General features: G+C 37.7%; 1 protein-coding gene across 2 annotated transcripts in view; it reads left to right on the top strand.

Annotated features, from left to right (window-relative positions):
* STXBP5L (syntaxin binding protein 5L) overlaps positions 1–23,013 on the top strand; it is a 216,494-nt gene that overhangs the window by 134,278 nt on the left and 59,203 nt on the right. For both annotated transcript variants that reach the window (XM_050897290.1, XM_050897298.1), the window contains exons 11-17: positions 992–1,064; positions 2,418–2,565; positions 4,191–4,258; positions 5,503–5,543; positions 8,814–9,031; positions 12,936–13,108; positions 22,126–22,251. In XM_050897290.1, the coding sequence (XP_050753247.1) occupies positions 992–1,064; positions 2,418–2,565; positions 4,191–4,258; positions 5,503–5,543; positions 8,814–9,031; positions 12,936–13,108; positions 22,126–22,251 (847 nt within the window). The remainder of the gene's footprint in view (positions 1–991; positions 1,065–2,417; positions 2,566–4,190; positions 4,259–5,502; positions 5,544–8,813; positions 9,032–12,935; positions 13,109–22,125; positions 22,252–23,013) is intronic.

Here is a 23,013-nt window from a genome sequence, read left to right on the forward strand (position 1 = left end):
AAAGTTAGTTTGGGCCTTCATTTAACTGTGTCAAATACAGTGACACTTCCCAGTACTAAGATTTTGTAGCCCCTTCCCCTGCTCACACACTAATATTTAAAAATTTTGGTTTAACCTGAGTTATTCAAAGCTTTGTCTAAAAACAGGCCACAAATAACATGCATTTGTAGCTGGCCTAAAGGAAGGTAGATCAGTTGCTGTCAATTTACTCAGGCTTTTGGCATCAGCCATCTGAAGAGTGTACTCTGAGCTTGCACAGGCTGGAATGTTTTGCTGCTGTTGAAAAGAGAGTCATAATTTCACATTTATATTTTTTAAAATAAATTTTATCCTATGTAAACTAATGCACCCTATGCATGAAGGGAAGCATTTATTTGTCATTTTAATTGTTTATTTTTGATAAACGAAAAAAGCATTAAATAAAAAACCAAAACAATATAATCTCCTAAAGAGTGTGTGGGAGTAAGGAGCGTGTCAGTATCTGAATTGAACACAGCAGACTTACAGGATTCCTTTGGAATATTCCTTTGGAATCACTTTGGAAATGAGGGCATTGTGTATCATCAAGTGGACTGGACCAGCTGTTCACAATCTGTTTTTGAAGAACAGTTGTACACAGTAGAAGTATTACTACTGGACAGCAAAAATACTTTTTCTGTATAATAATCGGATTCAGCAATGCAGTGATACACACAACTTATTCATATTCTATTTCTTTACTTTCACTATACCATCATGCTGGCATGCTATAATATGCCAATTCTATTTCTGCTATGTATGTTGATCAGCAATAGTGCCCAAAAGTAATTTCTCAGTTCCTGTCTGGCCCTAGTTTGCAGATATGTCTAGTTTGTGGATATGTCTAGGATTTGTACCTTAAAACTTTTGTTTAATATACTGTGAAAGTTTAGAGAACATAAATATGACTTGCTTGTTTAAAATGAATAATAGGAGAACTCCATGTCTTTTATACTTGATTCCTCACTTACAGAATTTCAAGAACCCTATGCTGTAGTTGTGCTTTTGGAAAAAGATCTCATTGTTGTTGACCTGACACAAAGCAAGTAAGTATGAAGTCTTATGTGAAGTTATTTGTGTATCATCTTAATTGTCCAGCAAATGATGATAAAAATCCACATGTTATGATGCAATGTCATTTTACTATCCAAAAGCATTCACTCTTGGTAATAATTCCCTCTACATGTTTACCTCCACCTTGAGAGCTAAGATCAGCTAATCAACAGGAACTTATGATAATATTTATTCTTAAGTTTGGGAATAAATCTAAATCTGTGGTCCCTTCAGCATAGCCCTCAACCATTCACTCAACATCAAAGTTAAATAATACTTGGTCACATGCTGAATTATGACCTGAACGTGTGTTTTGGAAACCAGATTCAACTACTACTTATATGCATGCCTAACTTCACTAGACTCCACAGGGACCACCACTTAAGTATTTACTTAAGTATCTTAATAAATAATGGCATTGATTTATAGTGGATCTACAGCATTATTTCATGATCCATTTGCTGGTTTAAATGACAAATAGTTCTTTCACATCAGAATCAATGTTCATATCAAAGAGGAACTACACATCATGTAATGCAGAATCCAATTCTTATTTATTTTGTTCTGCCTCCAACACTACCAGTAATGTACATCCACATTCACACTGGTATAACTAGGAACAGATTTTGCTCTTAATGTCTTGAAACATTTTAAGTGAATCATATTCTGATCTCACTTACTTTCAAGAATAATTCGAATGATCTCAGCAATATAAAATGGATGTAACTGAAGTCAGAACCAAATTTCCTACATTTTTGAATTGTGAATAACATTGTGTAATATGCCAGAAGTGAGGCCTTCCTTCTTATCAGATCATCCAAACTGATGGAAGTGAGAAATAAACTGTGATCTACTTCATCTGTTATTGCAATTGTTCATTGTAGAATCAGTAGTCTACCAACCCAATAAGCTAAGCTGCTCAATATAAAATCCACAGTTGTATAAGTAGTTCTTAGGTCATAGTATATGTCATATCCGTGAACCTGAAGCTTCTAGAAAATGTGTCACTTCTGTATAAATAAGATTTTGAGATGTGAGGAAAAATTAGTTCCTAATCCTCATTCACACAAGTAGTCCTATTAGCCTTAGGAACTATTCACATGAATGGGTATTTATGTTACAAGAGGATTCTTGTCACAGCAGTGGAATTTTTATATCTTTATTTGAGTAACTACACATTATTATTGACATTAAAAACAATACGTATGTTTGAATAAATAAGGGGAAATGTACTTTATTAGCAATGATTTTACTTAGATTCTGTTATACACTTTAATATAAGAATATGTTTTCTTCTATGGCTCAGTGTGTCACAGTGCTTCTAATAAATTGTCTTCCTTAACTAGTTTTCCAATCTTTGAAAATCCATATCCTATTGACATTCATGAGTCACCTGTTACCTGCACAGAATATTTTGCGGACTGTCCTCCAGATTTGATTCCTGTACTCTATTCTGTAGGAGCAAAACATAAAAAGCAAGGATACAGCAATAAGGTAAGCAAAACCAATATTTTTTTTAAACAAAGAAAGTAGATGTACAGCCTATGTTTGTGTAACATCTTACCAAATTATTTTCATTTTACTTCTTTAATAATCACTTTCAAGTTGGTCCAACCAACAGCTTAGCAGCGTGCTTATGGCCTGGTATCTGTCCCTCAGAAACACCATCACTTAAGCACAACCATTAGTGACCATTATATAGGACTTAAACATTAGGCTGCTGGAGTTATGCCAGATCAGATTGAGTTAAAGGAAGGCCATCAGTGTACAATTCAAATTTGTATGGATAAGTTATCTCTATCAAAGAAAAAAGTGAAAACATTATACCTGAAAGAAATTGGCAGAAGAGCTTCAGTGAAAGTTGAGGGTTGGCAGCATGTCTGTGAGATTTTTATTAAATAGGGATATTAATAATTATTTTACTGAGCTACCAAAGTCTTAACGTAATGCTTTTAGAAATAGGACAAGCTGCAGAAATAAAAAGAGGAAATGCAGTTATTTTTAAAATTTCAGGCATTACTCTTGTTTATGTTTTGACTAGAACTAATCCATCATAATAAATAAATTAGAAAAAATATTGGGTAAACAAATCAGACATCATCAGTTTTCTATTCATATTAACAGAATTATTTTCCTTGGAGCTGCCTTGTTTTCCATGAACTGAGAAACTGGGCCCTATCTACTTCTTTTGGATTTTGATTCAGCAAAGTACTTCAGAAAATATTTTTTTTTCTTTTATTTGAATTTGTCTGCTTATCTATCCTTACCTCATATACATATTTTCCCAAACTTTTCACCACCTAGCTGTATTCATTGCACACTCTCTTGTCCCCTTGCTTTATTTGTGCACATACAAATATACACTCTGAATGCAGGTAGCCACTTATTTGCCACCCACCCATTTCTGTACCCACAAGCATCCACTCCATGTATCCACATAACCAGTTTGTGCTCCCAGTTTTTTTTCCACCCACTCATACTCTGCACACATCCTCACCCACTCTGCACGTATGTCATCCTCCACATCCTGTATCCATACATGTCAAGCTTTAGGCACAGACCAGCATTTCGCTCTACCAGCCTAGACCAAGGAAGAGAATCGGAATCTTGCCACTAGTAAACAAAAGGCAGAGAAGAGATGATGATTTCATATGTTCTGTAAAAGTTGCATTCCCTTATCTCATATCTCATGGCATCATGCTCAGATACTTGTTTCTGGGCCAGCTTCTTCAGTAGTGTTCATCCTCAAAATAGATTCTCAGTCTATTCAGTGTCCTATCAAAACTCCAAGAGTCAAGCAATCTGAAAAGAGTAGCAGAATGGTTTGTTACTCCTTCCTCTAGTTCCTATTTTGGATTTTTGAGTGTTAGCTGTGCAGAAATATTTTTAAAACATACAACTTTAATTGATAACATAAAAATGTTATTTAGTTTCAAAAGCCTTAATTGATAATATAAAAATGTTAATAAGCTTTAAAAGCCTTGAATGCTACACATTTTTGTTCCTTTTATGAGTTGTATTGCTTTTTGGAGGAAGATGTTGTCTACTCCTGAGTTTAAAAATTAACCAAGCAAGATTCATCAGAATTAGTTGTGATCTCTGTACTCTTGTTTGTTTAGGAGTGGCCTATCAGTGGTGGAGCATGGAACCTTGGAGCCCAGACATATCCCGAAATCATTATTACAGGGTGAGAATGAAACTGAGGATTGGTACTTTTAAAATGTTAGTGTCTACAGCTTTTGATTGTGAGTTAGCTATAGATAAGAGTTGACCCATCACAGAGTATGCATATCCTAGCCTCTTCATTTGAGGTACGTAGTTTTTTCCCTCGTGCAGAGTCACCACAGAAATTCCCGTTTGCTATAGAAAATAGAACTTTGTACTCGGGGATGAACTACCATTAAGAATTAACATTTGAGGCCCCAGTATTAGACAGCAAGTCTATATACTTGTGAAGGTGGGGTCTTTGGAAAGGAGAGAGAATTGCAAGAGAATATTTTGGCCTTGAAGGGCACAGAGAATAGCTTTAAAAAGGGGAGCAGCTATTCTTCTATAGCTGTTGTCCTTTGGCCTTCTGGGGACTTAGTATGTGGGGACAGTTTGGGAATTCATTTTAATACCCCAGCACTAGTGAGAGTGTGGTGCACTGGGATGAATTTCACCTTTTGAGTGGAGAGACAGCCCCATAGCAAAAAGGCATAGAAAGGCTCAGATTGCAGTAGAAGCCCCATGAGCAATGCCTGATGGATTTTCAAGGGGCCGTTTTGTAAAACAGAAGCTATTCAGCTGTGATGCACTCTGTGTTTCCCTCTGGTCTCAGCCATGCTGATAATAGCAATATATTTGATAAATTGTTATTATCAATGATACTTAACACCTGTTTTAAAAAATAAGATTATGATGTGTGCAATAGTACCAATAAGGTGATGAAGAGATTATTCTCATTTTAAACAGAAATGTCTCCTTTCTCCAGCTCTACTTCAGGGATGATTTTATGTTAATAAAAAGAATACAGCTGTAAGGTATTAAGCAAAATGAAGTTACCCTCTGTCCTTTCAAAGTTTGTTATACACAGCATTTTTAGGGTGCATAGGCTTGATGCTGACCCACTGCAAAGCCAGAAGTGCTGTAACTTAGACTTGTCATTAGTATGGAAATTAATTTCTTGCTCTTGCAATCTTAAAATTCACTGGGGGCTTAGTTCTCTGTAGGAAATGCATGACAAAGTGTTTTATTAACCTAATCAAACTAATAACAAAATATTTTCTTATAGTTAGTATGTATATCGTTATATATTGTCAGTAAGGTATGGAGAGTTACCACATGAGCAAAATACAGGTTTTCTGCTTATATTTATCACTCACTGGAAGTAGAAGATGTTTTAGAATTGCATCTTGTTTTAACACATTTAATTTTTATATTTTTTTTAAGCCATGCAGATGGATCAGTAAAGTTTTGGGATGCTTCTGCCAGTAAGTTTCTAAAGTTCACTTTTATATAATGCTGACAAATCACACACATACATATATATATAACAAGATATTTAACAATATGAGTAGTAATACCTGGGATGATATAATTAGGAATAATGAGGTGAAATAAAGCAAATTTTTATTAAATTATGGAAAAAAACACTGTTAATGAGATATATTAGACAGAAAAGAGTGAAAGTCTTTAAGAGGAATAAAAACTCCAGATCCAACATACCAAAACCTATGAAGGATGAAGTATTGGTAAAAAATCCCTAGGGCATAATCTTCTTGTGTGTATAAAAGAGTGGGCTCAATTAGATCTAATATTCAGTTCCAGTTGTCATGTCTGTTCTATTCTGAGTACAATATAGTCTTTTTTACAGCTAAGTAAAAATAAAATATTAAAATACAATAATACATCTCAATACATGTCTAATCTGGCAAGGGTGGAGAAGACCTAAATCTTTTCTTGTCCCTTCTCAAGTTCCAGGAAATAATTGGGAAGCATTTCCATTCATCCTAGCAGGAAAAAGCTGCAGAAAATACTTGTTCCATACATTCTAGCTATAACTACACATATCAAAACCCAGCATTTTCCCCTACAAAAAATACATATGGTACTTATTAGTAAAATATATTTATTAAAAATATACATACATTTTGGTTGAAACCTAAAATATTCTGGTTCAAATAATGTGACTATGCTTCACAGAAGTTGCAGTAGAGTTGCTTCTTATTCTGTCTCTTCTGTGGTACAGGGATGTCTGGGTAGAATATCTCTTTTATGAGGTATCAGTCTCTTAAAGAAAAGAGAGTGTGAAAGAAACTTCTGTATGAAATGTTAGGCATAGAGAGATTTAATTTGACTCTAATAACCAGTCTGTAGTGGTCGCCAAGAACACGGAGTATGTGATACTTAAACTACCTGCTAGCTCCATGTTGTGCCACAGAATTGTAATGATTAATACTGCTACCACTTCCAGCCAAACATGGGGAATGTTTACAAGATTTCAATGTCAGCTAAACCTGATGGCTGTCAGGTAGTTCTCTTTTTGCCTAATACCAAATATTTTCACTCATCAGGATGGACAAGGAGAAAACGAGGATTTTCAAAGCCTCATTTCACAAAGGAATCTTACATAGGCATGTCAACTGAACATGACTATGAGTTGGTTTTTTATTATATAATTTGTCTGTTTGGCAATGGAGGAAAAACAGATACATGCTGCTTAGAGTTTACATCTTCCAGTATTTTCAAGTTATGGTGAACGCTAAAAAGAAAAAAATTCAAATGAGGTCAACAGGAGTTTATCTGCAAAGACAGAAGTTTGAGAGAGCTTTAATATGAACAAAAATAGGATAATGACTTTTATTTAGAGTAGTGTGAGGCATTAGACCTTGTCTTGTGGATATTTCATTACATACACTCTTGACAAGAATATGCAAATACAGGCATTAAAGTTAGGGTGAAACAATACAGACTGTTGCAAGACCCCAAAGCATTTAGCATACACACTGCACAGGAACCAGTGTGCTAGTCATTGCTTCTATAATTCTGGCAGGAATGGGGAAAGGAAGAAACTTCTCATAGAGAATATAAACATAACCCCCTAATCAGTATGTACATGCTGCAATAGGAATTTTTCTTAAAGGTAAAAGCTTAGATGATCATGAATATTCACAATCCCTTCAACAGTAATGGTACTTTCAGTGCATCTCTGATGTCATGTCCTGCTTTTCAGGGCATGTACTGTGTTACCATACTTGATACTTTTTATTTACAAGGTTTTAATTATTACAAAGTTTTATTATTTAAAGTTTTTATTATTTACAAGGTCTTAACTTTTTTAATAGAGTTCAAATTTCATTTGAGATTTCATAGCAAACATAATATCCTACTGGTATTTGAAGGCACAAAATACTTTGCTTTTAGACGTATTTTAATTGTGTAATTTTGTATCTGAAACCACAGATTTGTGGGACACAGAGAATTGCTAAGCCACTGAAGCAGTTTTCCAAATGTATCTTTGCTCAAAAGCCGTTGCTGTTTCTTATTTGCCTTTATGCAGATGGTACCTAGTAATTCACAGAAGCATAGAGAGTCTCGCCTTGTTACCTATGATTCTGTAATTCTTCCAATCCTAGTATGCATGGACCCATGTCTGATCTGAAGTGCCATTCTAGATTTGCCACTGGGACTAAGGGCATCCTGAGGCCTCTTCCACTGCCACAGAAGGCAGGAAGAATTATGTATTCATTACAGAAGCACTTGCTGTAATTTGTGAAAATTTGGTAGCGTTTTATATGCTAAAACTTTAAAAAATGTAAAAAATTTTATATGCTAAAACTCCTGGAATATATCTGCGCTGCAAAATGAAAATGTGATTTTGCTGTGTTCGTCATCCAGTTACATAACTAAAACACCGTTCTTTCATCTTTTTGTTGCTCTTGTTACACAAGCTAGCTAGACTGATCTACCAAAATTACACTAACATATGTAACAGCTTTGCCTTTATGTATACACACACCTTTATAGGTGCTGGGCCTGACTGACTTTTTCTGACCTTCTGCCGTTGTTAATTAATGCCACCGATAAATTAATGTAAAAGTAGTAAAAAACAGGGAGGAATGTCAATAAAACAAAATGAAGTTAATTATAATCTCTCCTTTACCTCCAGAATTTACTGCAGTGGAGTTTTAGTCTTGACAAAGGCTTCTGGATATTAAGGTTTTATATACAGGTATAAATACAAAAATACTTATTAGTCAAGAAATTCAAAACATTTTAGAACTCCTGTTCGTTCAGAAAGTCTTTGTGTTGCCCAGGCCACCAGAATACTTTCCTAATGTTTTCTCTTGAAGTGCCATGCAGTCTTTGCATTCTAGCAAGACAATAACCTCAGACAAATGAAATCTTAGTTTCACATCTCATTAGGAAAATAGCAGCATTATCAGAGCCTCTCTATAACATTGAGTATAAGCCTAATTATGGACATAATGGTTAACATACACCTTTGGCATACTGTCCTAGAAAGTACTAAGAAGCATTTCACAGACAAATATCCATTTTGGAAGTACTAAACACATATCCTACCAGTACTGTGTACCAGAATAATATCTGTATTGTTTAATACCCATCTTCTTCTCCTCTTAGACCTTCATAAGATTCTTTGTTATGCCACAACTGAAAAGAAAATGGGAACCAAGGAATTTTATAACTGATTTGCTTCATGTTAGTCAGTATTTTTTATATGTTTTAATATATTCCAGTTACTCTACAGATGTTGTACAAATTAAAAACGTCAAAGGTCTTTGAAAAACAGAAACTGGGAGAAGGAAAAGCAACAGCTGAGATTGTGGAAGAAGATCCTTTTGCTGTTCAGATGATGTACTGGTGTCCTGAAAGCCGAATTTTCTGTGTGGCAGGAGTTTCTGCATATGTGGTTGTTTACAGGTTCAGCAAACATGAAGTAAATACTGAAATTGCAGTAAGTCCTTCAGAATTTTACTCTCTTATAAAAGAACATAATTTCTAAATCAAATTGCCTTGCTGTGTCTGTGCTCATATACTTGAATAAAATTAGTATCAAGCTGTATAAATATAAGTTTAGAGATATTCCATTTTAAACCTTTTGAGTGAAATCTTGATCCTACTTAAGTTAGTGTCAAAAATCTAACTGAGTTTTTGGGAGCCAACTCTCCACTTTTTTGCTTTAGTAGTAACATACAGTACAGATTTCAGACATAGTTTGCTTTTAAGACTTTATGATACAGTAAATCCCTGTTGTACTTACCTGCTCTAAAAATACCGGCTGTTGTATGTTTTTATCAGATAATATGCCTTGTGTACATACATAATAATGCTCTTTTTAACTCAAGTATTTCATCTCTTTTTTTTATGTTCATAGTGTTTGTAGCACAAGGGGACTGGAAATTACCACTGGCTTTAAAAAAATAGAGTTGATTTTTTTCTGGCTTATGCTGACTTTGTTTCCCTAAAAATGGACACTATATGAAATGCCAGATTATTTATGGCTAAGCACTTGATATTTTCCTAAGCTTTCTGTTGCTTTATCCTGTTCTAATATTCCTTTTTCTGTCTTCATGTCTTAAGCAGTCACCTTATTTCAGGTAGAATCATACAGGTCATGTTCTTTTAACTGCACTGCAGTCACCTTGTACTTAACATTGTTGTACAGCAAGTCTGACTTTGGTTTAGACCTTGCATTTTTGCACAGGAGCCACAACCACTGCTAACAGTGTGGCTGAACAGCATTTATAATGTAAAACATTCTTCCTTAAGTCTAAGAAGTTTAACAGGAGACTACTCTTAAGACAAAGCCAAACTAAACATGACTGCCTCTCCTTCAGGCTTGCCATTCTCTGGTGCTGGAGAACAGTTTGCAACTCCAGACACTCTCTTGCCAGAAAGTATTTCTTTGCATCTGCCAGCTCTCAACAAACCCCAGGGGCTGACCCAAAATTTCCCTTTCATTTTCCACCTTCCCCGATTACAGTTCTTCTCCTTTTCACACTATTTTAATGTACTTTAGAAAGTCTATAGTTCTAGTCTGGCAAAAACGTGTGTCATTTTTGGCCTGTAGCCATGTGCCATCTGGTAAGGAAATTCATTTACCTATAGCTGCTCTGTTGTTTTCCTCTCATTTTTTCCCCCCAGAGGCAATTATTAAGCTAGCTGAACGTATCCTTTCAGGAAAGTTTTAAAACTAATGAACAGTAATTTCACATTACTGACCAGCTCATGTATAATGCTGCTAAAATTACTACATTTCAGTATTCTTACATTGTTCGATAGCAAATGCACCTTATCTTTTATTACCTATCATTTAATTTCTTTATTTTCCTGTCTTCTACTTTTGTGGCTAAATTGCATCAGAACTGGTATTTTCTAAAGTGTTATAATATGTGCAATTTAACAGTTTCTCAGATTTCATCTGTAATTAAGAAGCATTTATATGAGGAATTGTTCTCTGAAGAGTTGCTTTAATAGTATGTAATCTTGGTGGCATAGTCACTGAGTTCCCCTGGGTTTTATGCATCCCTGAGATGGGCCTCATCTCTTGGTTTCCGCATTTTTGCTGCAGGCATTCAAGTCTCCACTCTTAAATGGTGGGGGGTTTTTTAATAAAAAGTATGGGAGTCTTTGTTGGAATATGTACCTGACTTTAGGCTGTCTGGCTTTGTCTATACTGAGACTGAGCTGGTCAGTCTCAGGATTTCTTTACTGCCTGAGGTGAGCCCAAGTTCTAGCACTATGTCCTCCCTTCTCTAGCAGCCAGCCTGAATTCACCTTGAGTTCAATTTACAAATCCCAGCATTTTAAGGACCCCATGTTGGTTTGACTGCCTGACGTCAGTCTTGTAATGTTATTGCTGTGGTAAATGGGAAGCATGGAGGCTACTCAAAGGTTTCTCCATGTAGCAGGGAAGTCTGCTGCTGAATAGGCCTTAGAGGCATAGGCTGTGCCTGAGATTTCCTCAATAGAAGTATTACGTGCATCATTCCATATCAGATTCTGGAGGCAAGTAGCATGCATGAGACAAATTCTGCTTCATATCCAACCTTGGAGTCATTGCCATGCGGTCACATAAAAAGCATTTGCTGCTGCTGCTGTTGTTTTCTCACTTTCTCAGTGATCAGTCTTTCCTCAGTGAAGCTCCTCTTCAAAGCTCTTGAGAAGAACCATAGGAAAAAGTTTACACTGGTTTGAATGTAGAAAGAAGAATCAATGAGCCTAGTGATGGGATCCTCCAAGAAGATTTTTACCATGTGTCAAAATAAATTGGTACAACAGGTCTGTACCCCTTCCAAGGTCCAGTCAAAGCAGGGACCAAAACGTAAAAAAAATTCACAGTCATGTTATTAGCCTAAATTTTTCCTTCTCTCTGCAAATGGACGACAGCTAGAACTTACCAAAATGGATTTTAGTAGAAAAAGGAAGACACAAAGAAAAATATCCAAAGAAGAATGATGCACTTCTAACATGGCAAGCAGAAGAACATACTCTTCAACAGTTACTCCAGTCCTGCATGAAGATTAAACAGCATTATAAATTGTTTTGGTCAGCAGCAATTACTTCCAGGAGATTAGATTTTCCTGAACTCAATATTTCACTCATTAGTCTTTGAAGGCAAATGTTGTCCACAGGTTTCTTTAGCTGATTCAGGCAAAAAAAATCCATGGATTTTGCAAGGAGAAAACAAAAGTGAAATTTTGAGAACGGACCCTTTCTTTTCTGGTTGAGCAGAATCACTTCTTTCTGAAATCTTATGTGTTTTAACACAATGGTTGAGAAATAGGAGAGCCTTCAGTACTGATCTTTATCTCCTGATTCTCATAAAACTTAGGTATTTTCTCAGTCTCCATTCTGGTACAGATGATGTCTCAGTGAGACATCACTAAGATGGAGTTTGCAGTGTCTACATCTGCAATTGCTTCTGATCACTTCAAGGTACCAGCACTGAAATTACTATTCAGCTAGTAATCCCAAGGCCTTATCTTTTTGAGGGCTGTACCTTGTTTTTTGTTCTTTTCAAAGAATTTCTTGGACAATTCGTGAGGTAGAAAGAATTGCCCAATATTTACTGTGATTTTTTGAGATGATTTCTTATATAGATTTGAGCTCCCTGTCCAGTTTCCCCTGTGTTTTGTAGTCCTTCAGTTAAGGTTTCCTGAATTAGTGGAAAGAATTGAAGGTTGGTTGGGCCTGGTTGGTCTCCTTTTCCCTATCTAGAGAGCCCAGAAGGAAGCAAAAGGTAACTGGTTTGAACTTGGCTTTCTAGAATCCGCCAAACTCATGTTCAGTCTAAGGAATACAGAACACTGTGCTGTTATCTCTGATTTCCTGACCCCCACCTATGGACAAATGAAGTTCGTTCATCAGTAGTACCCACACCGTCAGGCTTCTGCATACTGGCTAAAACCTGTCTTGTTCATTGTTTTAATGAATTGGCTTAGGAAAAAGATAACAGACAATAGGCGGAAAATTTTTATGACATTTATCCTGAATAATGCCTTCTTATGCCAAAATATTATTTATTTGGGGGTGAGTGATTAACTTCTCTTTTCATAATAAATTCTGGAAAGTTGTATTCTTGCCTTTCACTTACAATGAAGGGCTTGAATCGAAGTCAGCACTGGAAGAATATACCTATGTATTTCTCCATCAGCATAGGGTAGACGACTAGTTCCTATCTGATGTTGCTGTTAGACTGTATAAATAACAAATGACAGTATTCTTTGCCTGTAAATGATAATGATAAATGTGGGGGTTTATTTTTAAAAAAAGGCTTACTGATATTTATTTGAAAGTAACAGAACTTTCAGCAGCTTGCTTTATTATATTATAACTTAGCTTTTTATTTATTTAAGTCATTAGAGGTACGACTTCAGTATGAAGTAGAAGATATCATTACTCCTGAACCGGAAATAATTCCTCCATTTCCAGATGCCTCCTCCCAGCTTCCTTCTTTAAAGAGCCTTTCAGGCAGTACCAACACTGTATCATGTGAAGGAACAATGAAGGATAGTATCCCATGTCTTAGGTAAGCCTATGCCATTGTTCAAAGATTTATCTTTCTAAAAAGCATTCCTATCTGTTGTATTAACAGTCCATCAACTATCAAGAAAAAGAAGTTAATCGTATGTATGCGACACAAAATGAGAAGAAACCAGAATATGGAACAAACAAAAGAATTAAGGCAAAATAATTAACAAGGGATTTTAAAAGCTAGAAGTAATTATGGAGAAGATAAACTGTTACACTAAGGGTTTGACTGTAATTTTCCAGTATGATCTAGGAGTAAATCTTCACCTCATACCCACAATTTTGAATGGAATACAGGCACTGCAGAATAAATCAAGGAATTTCTGAGGCACTTTTTTTTTTTTTAGTTCATAAAGAGACTTCCATAAAGCAGACATGTGCAAAGATTTCCCTCCTTGATTAATTAGTATAACACTAAAATCTTTCTTTGTGAAAGAAGTATATGCATTTTATGGTGTGTAAGGGATGGAAACTGTGTTCATACTCATGAAACAATCTTTAAAATATACAATTATGAAACAGTTGCACTGTGTGGAAGTGTATATCGTTTAATCTTTAGAAAGAAGCAAATTGTCTGCTAGAGTACACATTGTCACTGTTTGGAGTAGATTAATATGTTCTTACTAATAAGGCAGATAAATTATGGGTTTGAATAGTTTCAAAACAGAATTCCGTACAAAACTCCATAAACTGTAATTTTCCAGCAATTATAGTGCACTGCTGATAAGAATTGCTCTCATTTTAGTGAATTCATTATTATTTCAGTCTAATTATTATTAAATATTTTAAATGCCTCAATTATTTCAAAAGCAGTTTAAATGAACATTGCCTGACTTTGCAGATACTTTGGGCTGTTGAGCTCCTGACAATAGCATTAGCATTTAAAAGCAGTATCGTTACATTGTTCTTGTAAAAATAACAGTATTTTTTGGCATCCTGTTCATTTGTCCACCTCATTCAGTCAGGCAGTTGAACCTCAGACCTCAATTTAATCATTAATGTAAACCATGAAAATCAATAGAAGAGGCAGAGAGAAGTTATTAAAAAAATCCCAATGTGAAATCTATTTATGACATTGAAATCGGCAAAAATGCAATCAATTATTTCAGTGGCTAAGATCTTCCCTTAAGGGATTCTTATTTGATTTGATCTGAGCAGGAGAGGAATTGTTGATCTTGGAGGCAGAAAAGCTGCAATGAACCAGTAGAGGTTCTGCTGGTTAGTTTTTAGAAGTTTACTTAACTCCATATAACCTCACATTAAGCTGGCCAACTGATTTTTGTCCCATTTTACACAAAGTAAATGTAAACTTATTTTGACAGAGGAGTGATTTTTCAAAGTCAAAGTAATTATAGACTAGAACTGCTGGCATCCTCCCTCTTACATTTGTATAAAAGCATACTGTGTACACTCTCATCCTTTTTAATAGGGAAAGGCATATAAATATCCACACTTTTCCCCCCAAACCCTAACCAGGTCCACATTCCTTGTCTGTCAAAAAACTTCTGTTCTAAGCAGAATTATGATGATAAAATGAAAGTAGTGCTGGAAACACAGAAAACCCAGTAGCGACCTGGATGATGCTGTTGACTTTATATGCAAGTCATTCAGGTGGGCAGCAGTACACAATCTAAGATACAGTGATAATAATGTAAAGCTGCAGCCACCTACACATGGAGGGTGAGTGCACAACTTGAACTATATTGATAATCCACATACATAAAATTTTATATACAGACTAACTTTTAATCTTGGCTCCATTGTGTTTATTTTCATATCTGCTTCTCAACCTCGTTACAGCAAATGGGTGGCACTCCACACAACATAATTTTTGCTAGTCAGAAGTCAGAATGACTGAATGTGTTTGTGTCTGCAAATAGGTACTAGAAAGTAAGTGACTGAAGGGACTGAAATAATGAAAACTTGGCATTTTTCTGAAATCAGAAGTAAATGTTACTAAGAGAGGTAATCAACAATGTGGAATAAATATTGCTCTTGCTTATTTCAGAAGATTTTATAATGAAATATGCAGCTACAATAACATAAGAAACTGATGTATTTGTGATTATGCAGATAAATATTTTTTATGTAAATACTGTCATCAAAAAGCTGTACCCGGAATAAGTCTTTGTTCCCAGACTTTTAGTATCATCCCAAAATTAGGTCAATCAAGGGTTTTGACAGTAGCTCCAAGTAGCTCCAAAATAATAAAGAACTGTGATTATCTCATGAAGAAAACTAAAACCCAAAACTTTGCAACAACCAAATTCAGTGTAGCGTAACAAGAACATGTCAAGGAAATCACTGAAATATCTACATTCCTTCTGCGCATACTCCTGCAGTCTGTTTAGGCTTATAGTATAAACACTTCAAAAAAAGCAATCCAAAACAAGGTGAAGAAGACCTAAATATCAACATTACTGTTCAAGCAAGATGGTTAGTGAAACCAGGGAAATAGCTCAAACATCCTTAAAGAGGAAGGCGTCACGGGAACATGGGAATGACAAACTGAATCATGAAATCTGAAACTATCTTACTCCAGTCTTATGGTCTTTCACCAGCTACAACTTATTCTATGCTTAGAGAAAACCCCTGTGAAATAACATCCATCTTACCGAAGAAGATCCTCAAATTTGCAGTGAAAAATAGAGAGAGAAAGGTGTTTGCTTTTTTTGCTCAGGTAACAACAATCTGAATGAAAACTTAGAAGGCACTTCAAGTTCTCTAATTTTTTCAGCATGTTGTTAAAAACACATTGGAAAAGTAATATCATAATAAAAACATGGTTTAGAACATTAGAATTAATTCTGCAGCCATTGTCAGTCTCATGGTAGTTTGTTTAGAAGAAGAAAAGGATAAATGCATTGCCTCGACAGATATTTGTTGGAACTCACCATAGCAGCGTGCTTGACTCTTGTGTTCCCCCACATCATCAGTTATCCATTAGAAAATATGGATGGAAAGTACATCTGCTCAGCTGAAAGGGCATTAGACTTAAGTCTTGCTTCTTGGATCTCATTTACCTGGTTTGTATTTTTTATAACTTTTTTAAAGGCAGGAGCCTGAAAATGGGGTGCAAGATGGAAACACTGCCACTAGTATGCCTCTTAAAGGCTTATCCACAGCCACAAGAAGTGGAAGGGCCCCATCACAAAGATACTGTGGAGGACTATTTGTATAAAATATTCAACTTCTGCTTGCTGTGAAGTTTGTTTGAAAAGAATGCATCTGCATTGTATACAACTCTTGTTTGTAGTTTGAGTTTTCCCCGGTCTCAAAAGAACCCTATCCCTTAGCAGCTTGAGTTCACAGATGTTCGTCCCTTTGTTCTCACCACAAATACTCCTGGGTAATCTAGGGCTTCATTAAGCTTATGGATAATGTCACTTCAGAAATGCTCATGGATATGTATCTTATGAACAAAGGAAAGGGCGAAGCTTTAGTGCCAGCAAAACAGGTAAGGAAGTGCAAAACTTTGAGCAGAGGTTTGCTGTTAATAGAAAACAACAATACAAAGCTATTGCCAACTGTGGTAGTTTGACCTTGGCTGGCTGCCAGCTGCCCACCCAGCCACTCTGTCACTCCCTCTCCTCAACAGAACAAGGGGAAGAAAATAAGATGGAAAAGCTCGTGAGTTGAGATAAAGACAGGGAGATCACTTACCAATTTACTATCATCACAGGCAAAACAGACTCAACTTGGGGAAAAGTAATTTAATTTATTGCCTATTAAAATAGAGTTGTATGGTGAGAAACAAAACCAAAAATTAAAACACCTGTCCCCCACCCCTCCTTTTTCCCAACTTCACTCCTTCATTCCCAACCCCTCTGCCTCCTCCACCCCGAATAGCGCAGGGGGGATGAGGAATGGGGGTTGTGGTCAGTCCATAACAGTTCCTCTCTGCCACTCCTTCCTCCTCACACTTTCCCCTGCTCTGGTGTGGGGTCCCTCCCACGGGGTACAGTCCTTCAGGATAAACGTGCTCCAGCGTGGGCTCTCTACAAGCCACAGTTCCTTCAGGAAATATCCACTTGTTCCACCATCGGGTCCTCCAAGGGCTGTAGTGTGGATATCTGCTCCACCGTGGTCCTCTCACGGGCTGTAGGGGAATCTCTGCTCCTGCACCTGGAGCACCTCCTCTCCTCCTTCTTCTCTCACCTTGGTACTTGCAGGGCTGTTTCTCACATATTTTTTCCCTCGCTTCTTGCTCCTAGGCAGCATTTTCTGCACTTTCTATAATTTGTTTTCCCAGAGGTGCCACCAGATTGGCTGAGGGGCTCAGCTGTGTCCTGTCATGGGTCCGTGGCAAAGCCAGCTGGAACCAGCTAGAATGAGGCTGTGTCTGGCACAGGGCAGCCCCGGCCTCTCCTCACAGAGGACCCCCTGCCCCCCTCTACCAAAACTTTGCCACACAACTTATGTACTTCTGCAGTCAGAGAGGGAAAAAAGTAGGAGCAGGTCAGGATCATGAAGGGGAGAGGAGATGTCTATGTCTTGGAGATCCAAGTGAAGGTCTCATTCCTCATCCTGAAATGCTGCATATATTCTGCTGTGAGATCCAGATATGTGATACCCAGATATGTGATGCCATATGCTCAGGTGTAAAAGGTATACTCTGATAGGGCTATGGAGTTTGAGGAGACTGCAGGACCTGAGAAAGCTGCAGATGATTGTGAAGGGCATCACACATCTAACAATAAACTGTTTAGCTCTTTCACCAGCTACACCAGCTGGTGCTTCACGTGCACCAGCTCCTGTTTCTGCTGCTTCCTCTCTTCAGGCTTGACACAACTGTGTATTAGTTCCAGCAAGGTGTCTTGTTGTCGTGGTTTAACCCCAGTCAGCAACTAAGCACCATGCAGCTGTTTCCCCCTCCCCCCTCCCAGTGGGGTGAGGAGGAGGAAAGGAAAAAAAAAGTAAAACTCGTGGGTTGAGATAAGAACAGTTTAATAACTAAAGTAAAATATAATACTAACAATAGTAATAATGAAATATAATAATAATAGTAATGAAAAGGAATATAACAAAAAAAAGGGGGGGGGGGGGAACCAGTGATGCACAATGCAATTGTTCACCACCCGCTGACCAATGCCCAGTTAGTTCCCGAGCCGCAATCCACGCCACCCGGCCAACTCCCCCCTGTTTATATACTGGGCATGACATTCCATGGTATGGAATACCCCTTTGGCTAGTTCAGGTCAGCTGTCCTGGCTATGCTCCCTCCCAGCTTCTTGCACACCTGCTTACTGGCAGAGCATGGGAAACTGAAAAATCCTTGGCTGAAGATAAGCGCTACTTAGCAACAACTAAAACATCAGAGTGTTATCAAGATCATTCTCACACTAAATCCAAAACCCAGCACTGTACCAGCTACTACGAAGAAAATTAACTCTGTCCCAGCCGAAACCAGGACACTTGTGCAACCCTGCTACACCATGTGCTTACTCTGGCTTGGTCAACCCGCACTTCAGAAAGTCTTTTCTCACTACTGCCAGCACTGTTTTTTGGCTCCCATCACTTTTTGGCATGCTAGAGTTGTAGTATGTTGCTGTATCTGTTGCAGTCTGTCACCAACCATGGGTAACAAGGCTCCTTATGCAAGAAAATGGAAGTGGTTACTTTCTTGTCTCTAACCAGGCAGATAAAAGTGCTGTTCTCTCCACTATTTACATGTTGTCATGATGAGATTCCCTTCCAGTTTGGGTCAAGACCGTGGCTGTTGAGTGCCTTCCTTTTGCTCTTGCAACTGCAGCAACCCTGAGCAGGGAAGGGAGGAGTGGCAGTCCAGACCGGTGGCCTGGAGGTCTGTTCTCACAGCTGGTTCTGGACCATCAAGAGAGAGGAAGAGGAGGACAGGAAAAAGCACCCTGCTTGCTGAGCTGTGCTGTCATGTCTTTCCTATGACAAGATCTGAGCCAAGCGCCTGATTACTGCTCCAGATAAATGGATATGTAAGGTCTGAACAGTACGACAGGCAAAAGAAATAGAACAGCGTGCCAAGCCACTGTTAAGGAAATGCATTTAGAAAGATAGACGAGGAATGCCTTTCTTATTAAATAGTAAATAAGGGAAAGGTTTGGCAAGGTTAGTGAACCCTCTACAATAAAAATATAAGCAGTACAGCATAACCTGTATTACTGAAATGGTTAAACAATTCGAGACAGGGTGTGAATATATTTTGAAACATCAAAGATGTTGTATCAGGTGCAGGTGCCCAGGCACTGGCAGGGAGGGGCTGCAGGGCAGCCTCTGTGAGGAGTGGCCAGGGCTGCCCCGTACCGGACACAGCCGGCTCCAACAGACCCACCACAGGGCACAGCTGAGCCCGGCAGCCAAGAGGGTGGTGCCTCTGGGAAAACAAATTTAAGAAAGGGCAAAAAATACTGCACAGCAGCTGTGAGAGAGAGGAGTGAGAAAAAAGTACGAGGAACAGTCCTGCAGACACCAAGGTGAGAGAAGGAGGAGGTGCTCCAGGTGCTGGAACAGAGATTCCCCTGCAGCCTGTGGAGGAGACCATGGTGATGCAGGTTGTCCTCCTGCAGCCCATGGAGAGCCCATGTCAGAAGAAGGCTCCTGGAAGGAGCTGCAACCCATGGAGAGGAGCCCACTCAGGAGCAGGTTTTCTGGCAGAAACTGTGGCTTGTAGAGAGCCCACGCTGAAGCAGTCTGTTCCTGAAGGACTGTACCCCTTGGGAGGGACCCCACACTGGAGCAGGGGAAAAGCGTGAGGAAGGAGCGGCAGACACAGAGTGTTATGAACTGACCGCAACCACCGTTCCCCATCCCTGCTGTGCTGGTTGGGGTGGGGACGGAGGTAGAAGAGTCAGGAATGGAATTGAGCCTGGAAGGAAGGGAGGGGTGGGGAGAGAGTATTTTTAGTTTTGTCTTTCAAAGAATTTTTCACTCTCCTACTCTATTTTTAATTGGAAATAAATTAAATTAATTTTCCCCAAGTTGAGTCTGTTTTGCCTGTGACGGTAATTTGTAAGCGATTTCTCTGCCCTATCTCAACCCATGAGCTTTTCCATCTTATTTTCTTCCCCTGTCCTGTTGAGGAGGGGGAGTGAGAGAGCAGCTGGGTGGGCACCTGGCAGCCAGATGAGGTTAACCCACCACAGATATTAAGGTCTTATTAAGAAAATAGTCCTTATGCTTTAAGAACTTTTCCAAAAAGTATCTTCAAGTGCTTCTACTGCTAACACTGAGCTGGAGATTTCATCTCTTTGTGTCATAAGGTACATCCGTGTCCAGTCTTTTCTCATGCTCTATATCAGACCATAAAAGTGTGAGAAGTATTGCACAGTCCTCTGTTCTTCATAATTTCTGTCAGAATTAGAGCACTATTTGCTTTGTGCATTGTCCATTTTGCTGCTGGAGTTATCTTCTTCAGCACTTTTGCCCTGATGTCATTCTATGGTTATGTTTTACTTCATTTTACTTCAGTTTTCTGCATCTGTCTTCAATTTTCCAAGATTGCCAGTAGCCCTATTTGCCACCAAGGCCTCCATCCCAACAGATGCAGTGAGTATAGCTACAAAAAACCTGAGAGCCCTGGTTATTGAATGAGAAGTTTGAATATCCTCTCTTTAAAGAAGGGCTTCCTTATTTGCTTCTGAATAGAAATTAGTTGGGTTTTTTCCAATCTGATCCATCATCTTTTCAGGTGTATGGGCCAGGGCTGCTTGGAAAGCTTGCTGAGTCATGTCATAGTCACGTTCAGGAGATAGTGTGCATCATCAGAGTCATCAAAGATCTCTTCTCTAAGATCCAGTACATAGGATAATACTGCTTAAGTTATTTATGGTAGAGATATATGTATAAAGAAGTGCTTACAGCAGAAACAAATATTATGTGCCAAAACCTGCAGTTCTTCAGAATGTGTTGTCCATGTCTATATTAACTAGCTACTCTCCTTCCTCTCCTGATTCTTAGTCTTTCTTTGAGTACTATTTTTCACAGGGATAGAGGATTATATGTGATAGACTGCCCTGTTATGACTGTGTGCAGAGAGGTGCAATATAAACAGTGTCATCATTTATAGCTACAGTAAAAATGCACTGGCTAGTGGGCTTTACGTATAAATTACTACCTACAGTGTGAATGTGCTAATGAATAACATGAATACCTCAAAGTATTGCTATTATTACATAATACCTTCTTTCAGTGTATCATCGCGTTAAATTGTACCAGTCAAGAACACACACAAAGCAGTCATACGGAATTGTTCAGTTCTTACACTCCCCATCAATATGTACACCTTCATTACCTGCTTTGCAAGTCACTGAACTTGCCATAACAGAATATGAAGAGGTGTTAATAATTATATCAGATTTTATGTAGGAAGCATTCATTCATTAAGACTAGATCACATATTAGGTGATTATACTCCTAAGAATAAAACAGGACTTGTTTGCACTAGATGGACGAATAGAATTAAGTCCTTAAGTTTTGAATATGCAATGGTGAGGACCACTACAGTAAGGTCCATCTTCTCATCTTCTCTTGCCTCTTTGCATTTTTCTGTTGTGCTTTACTTCAGAGCAAGAAAGTTCCAAAAATACAGAAATGTCCTGTTTCAAAGTTTCAGAAGAAAGTATTTTAGGTTTTCCATTCAAGTTGATATTTCATGATGATTTTTTAAGTGTGCATTATATAGCATAGGAAAATATTCTGAAAAAGGGAAATCAAAGCAAAATGATAAAGCAAAAATTATTTTTATTGACCCCCACCTACATCTTCTCCAGAGTTTGTCTTGTAGGGAATGTTGAAGTTTTCAGATTTGTTTCTACAACAGAAATGAAAGTCAAGACCTGGAATTCCTCCAAAACATCGCTGTTCTGATTGGAATGCCTAGTCTCAATGTATGGGTATATGCACAGTATGCTGCAAGTGCTGGTACTGCTCTGGACTTATTAAGGGATTGTGCTTCACTAGTATTTTCTCAAGAGAAGCAGTTGTTATTCATGGCCCAGTCTGTTTGTTTGTTTGTTCTTATTTTGTACCTCTTCTTCTTAGCGTTAAGACTCGACCTGTGCGAATGCCTCCTGGATACCAAGCAGATCTTGTTATTCAGTTGGTGTGGGTGGATGGTGAGCCTCCACAACAGATTACCAGTCTTGCTATAAACTCTGCTTATGGACTGTAAGTAACTCAAAATTAAGGTTGCATTGATTTATTGTTTATTGCACTCGATCATGTATTTTCCAATTATACTTTGAAGTTTTCCGCAGACAATTAAAGTCAGAGTAAAAATAATCTAAAGGTGCTATAACCCAGATTCTTGAGGAAAAATTATTTGAACTTACATAAAGATTGCGATATGAGATGTTAAACTGCCATTCTTGCCAATATTTTTACTATTCCTATTTAAAAGACTGAATCTTTTCACATTATTCTGTCCATCCTTTCAAATAAAATCTAATTACCTTTCAAATCTGTAATTTTTAAAGTTATTTTGAAAGGATCACCAAGGTGAAATACATTTCATGGAAAATGGTGATGTGATTAAGTGTTAAATGTCATTTATCATGACATCATATCTTAGTTGGAAATTGTCTTCTGAGAACAGCATTTTTATGTCTGTGCTAATCTATGTTTGCAAGAGAACAATTGACCTGAAATTGAAAACTGAATAAGGAACATTCAAATGCTAAATTCTATATGGAAATGCAAGTGAGCGTATCTGTGTGTATTTTTTCCTCAGGTTCAATTTATTTGCCATTTTTTAATGTTTTCTCTCACTGAGAGTCACCCAGATACATTAAAATGGTTTTCCCTGTAGAAGGTGTTACTCCAATAAAAACTATAGCCTGTAATGGGTGTTAGGTGTCTGACTCCTACTGATTTTCAGTAAGTCACTTGACTCTCTTCAGCAACTTCAGAAATTTTATGCAGAGCCTTTAC

This window comes from Gymnogyps californianus, chromosome 1 (genome assembly GCF_018139145.2).
Source record: "Gymnogyps californianus isolate 813 chromosome 1, ASM1813914v2, whole genome shotgun sequence".
Classification (NCBI taxonomy): domain Eukaryota; kingdom Metazoa; phylum Chordata; class Aves; order Accipitriformes; family Cathartidae; genus Gymnogyps; species Gymnogyps californianus.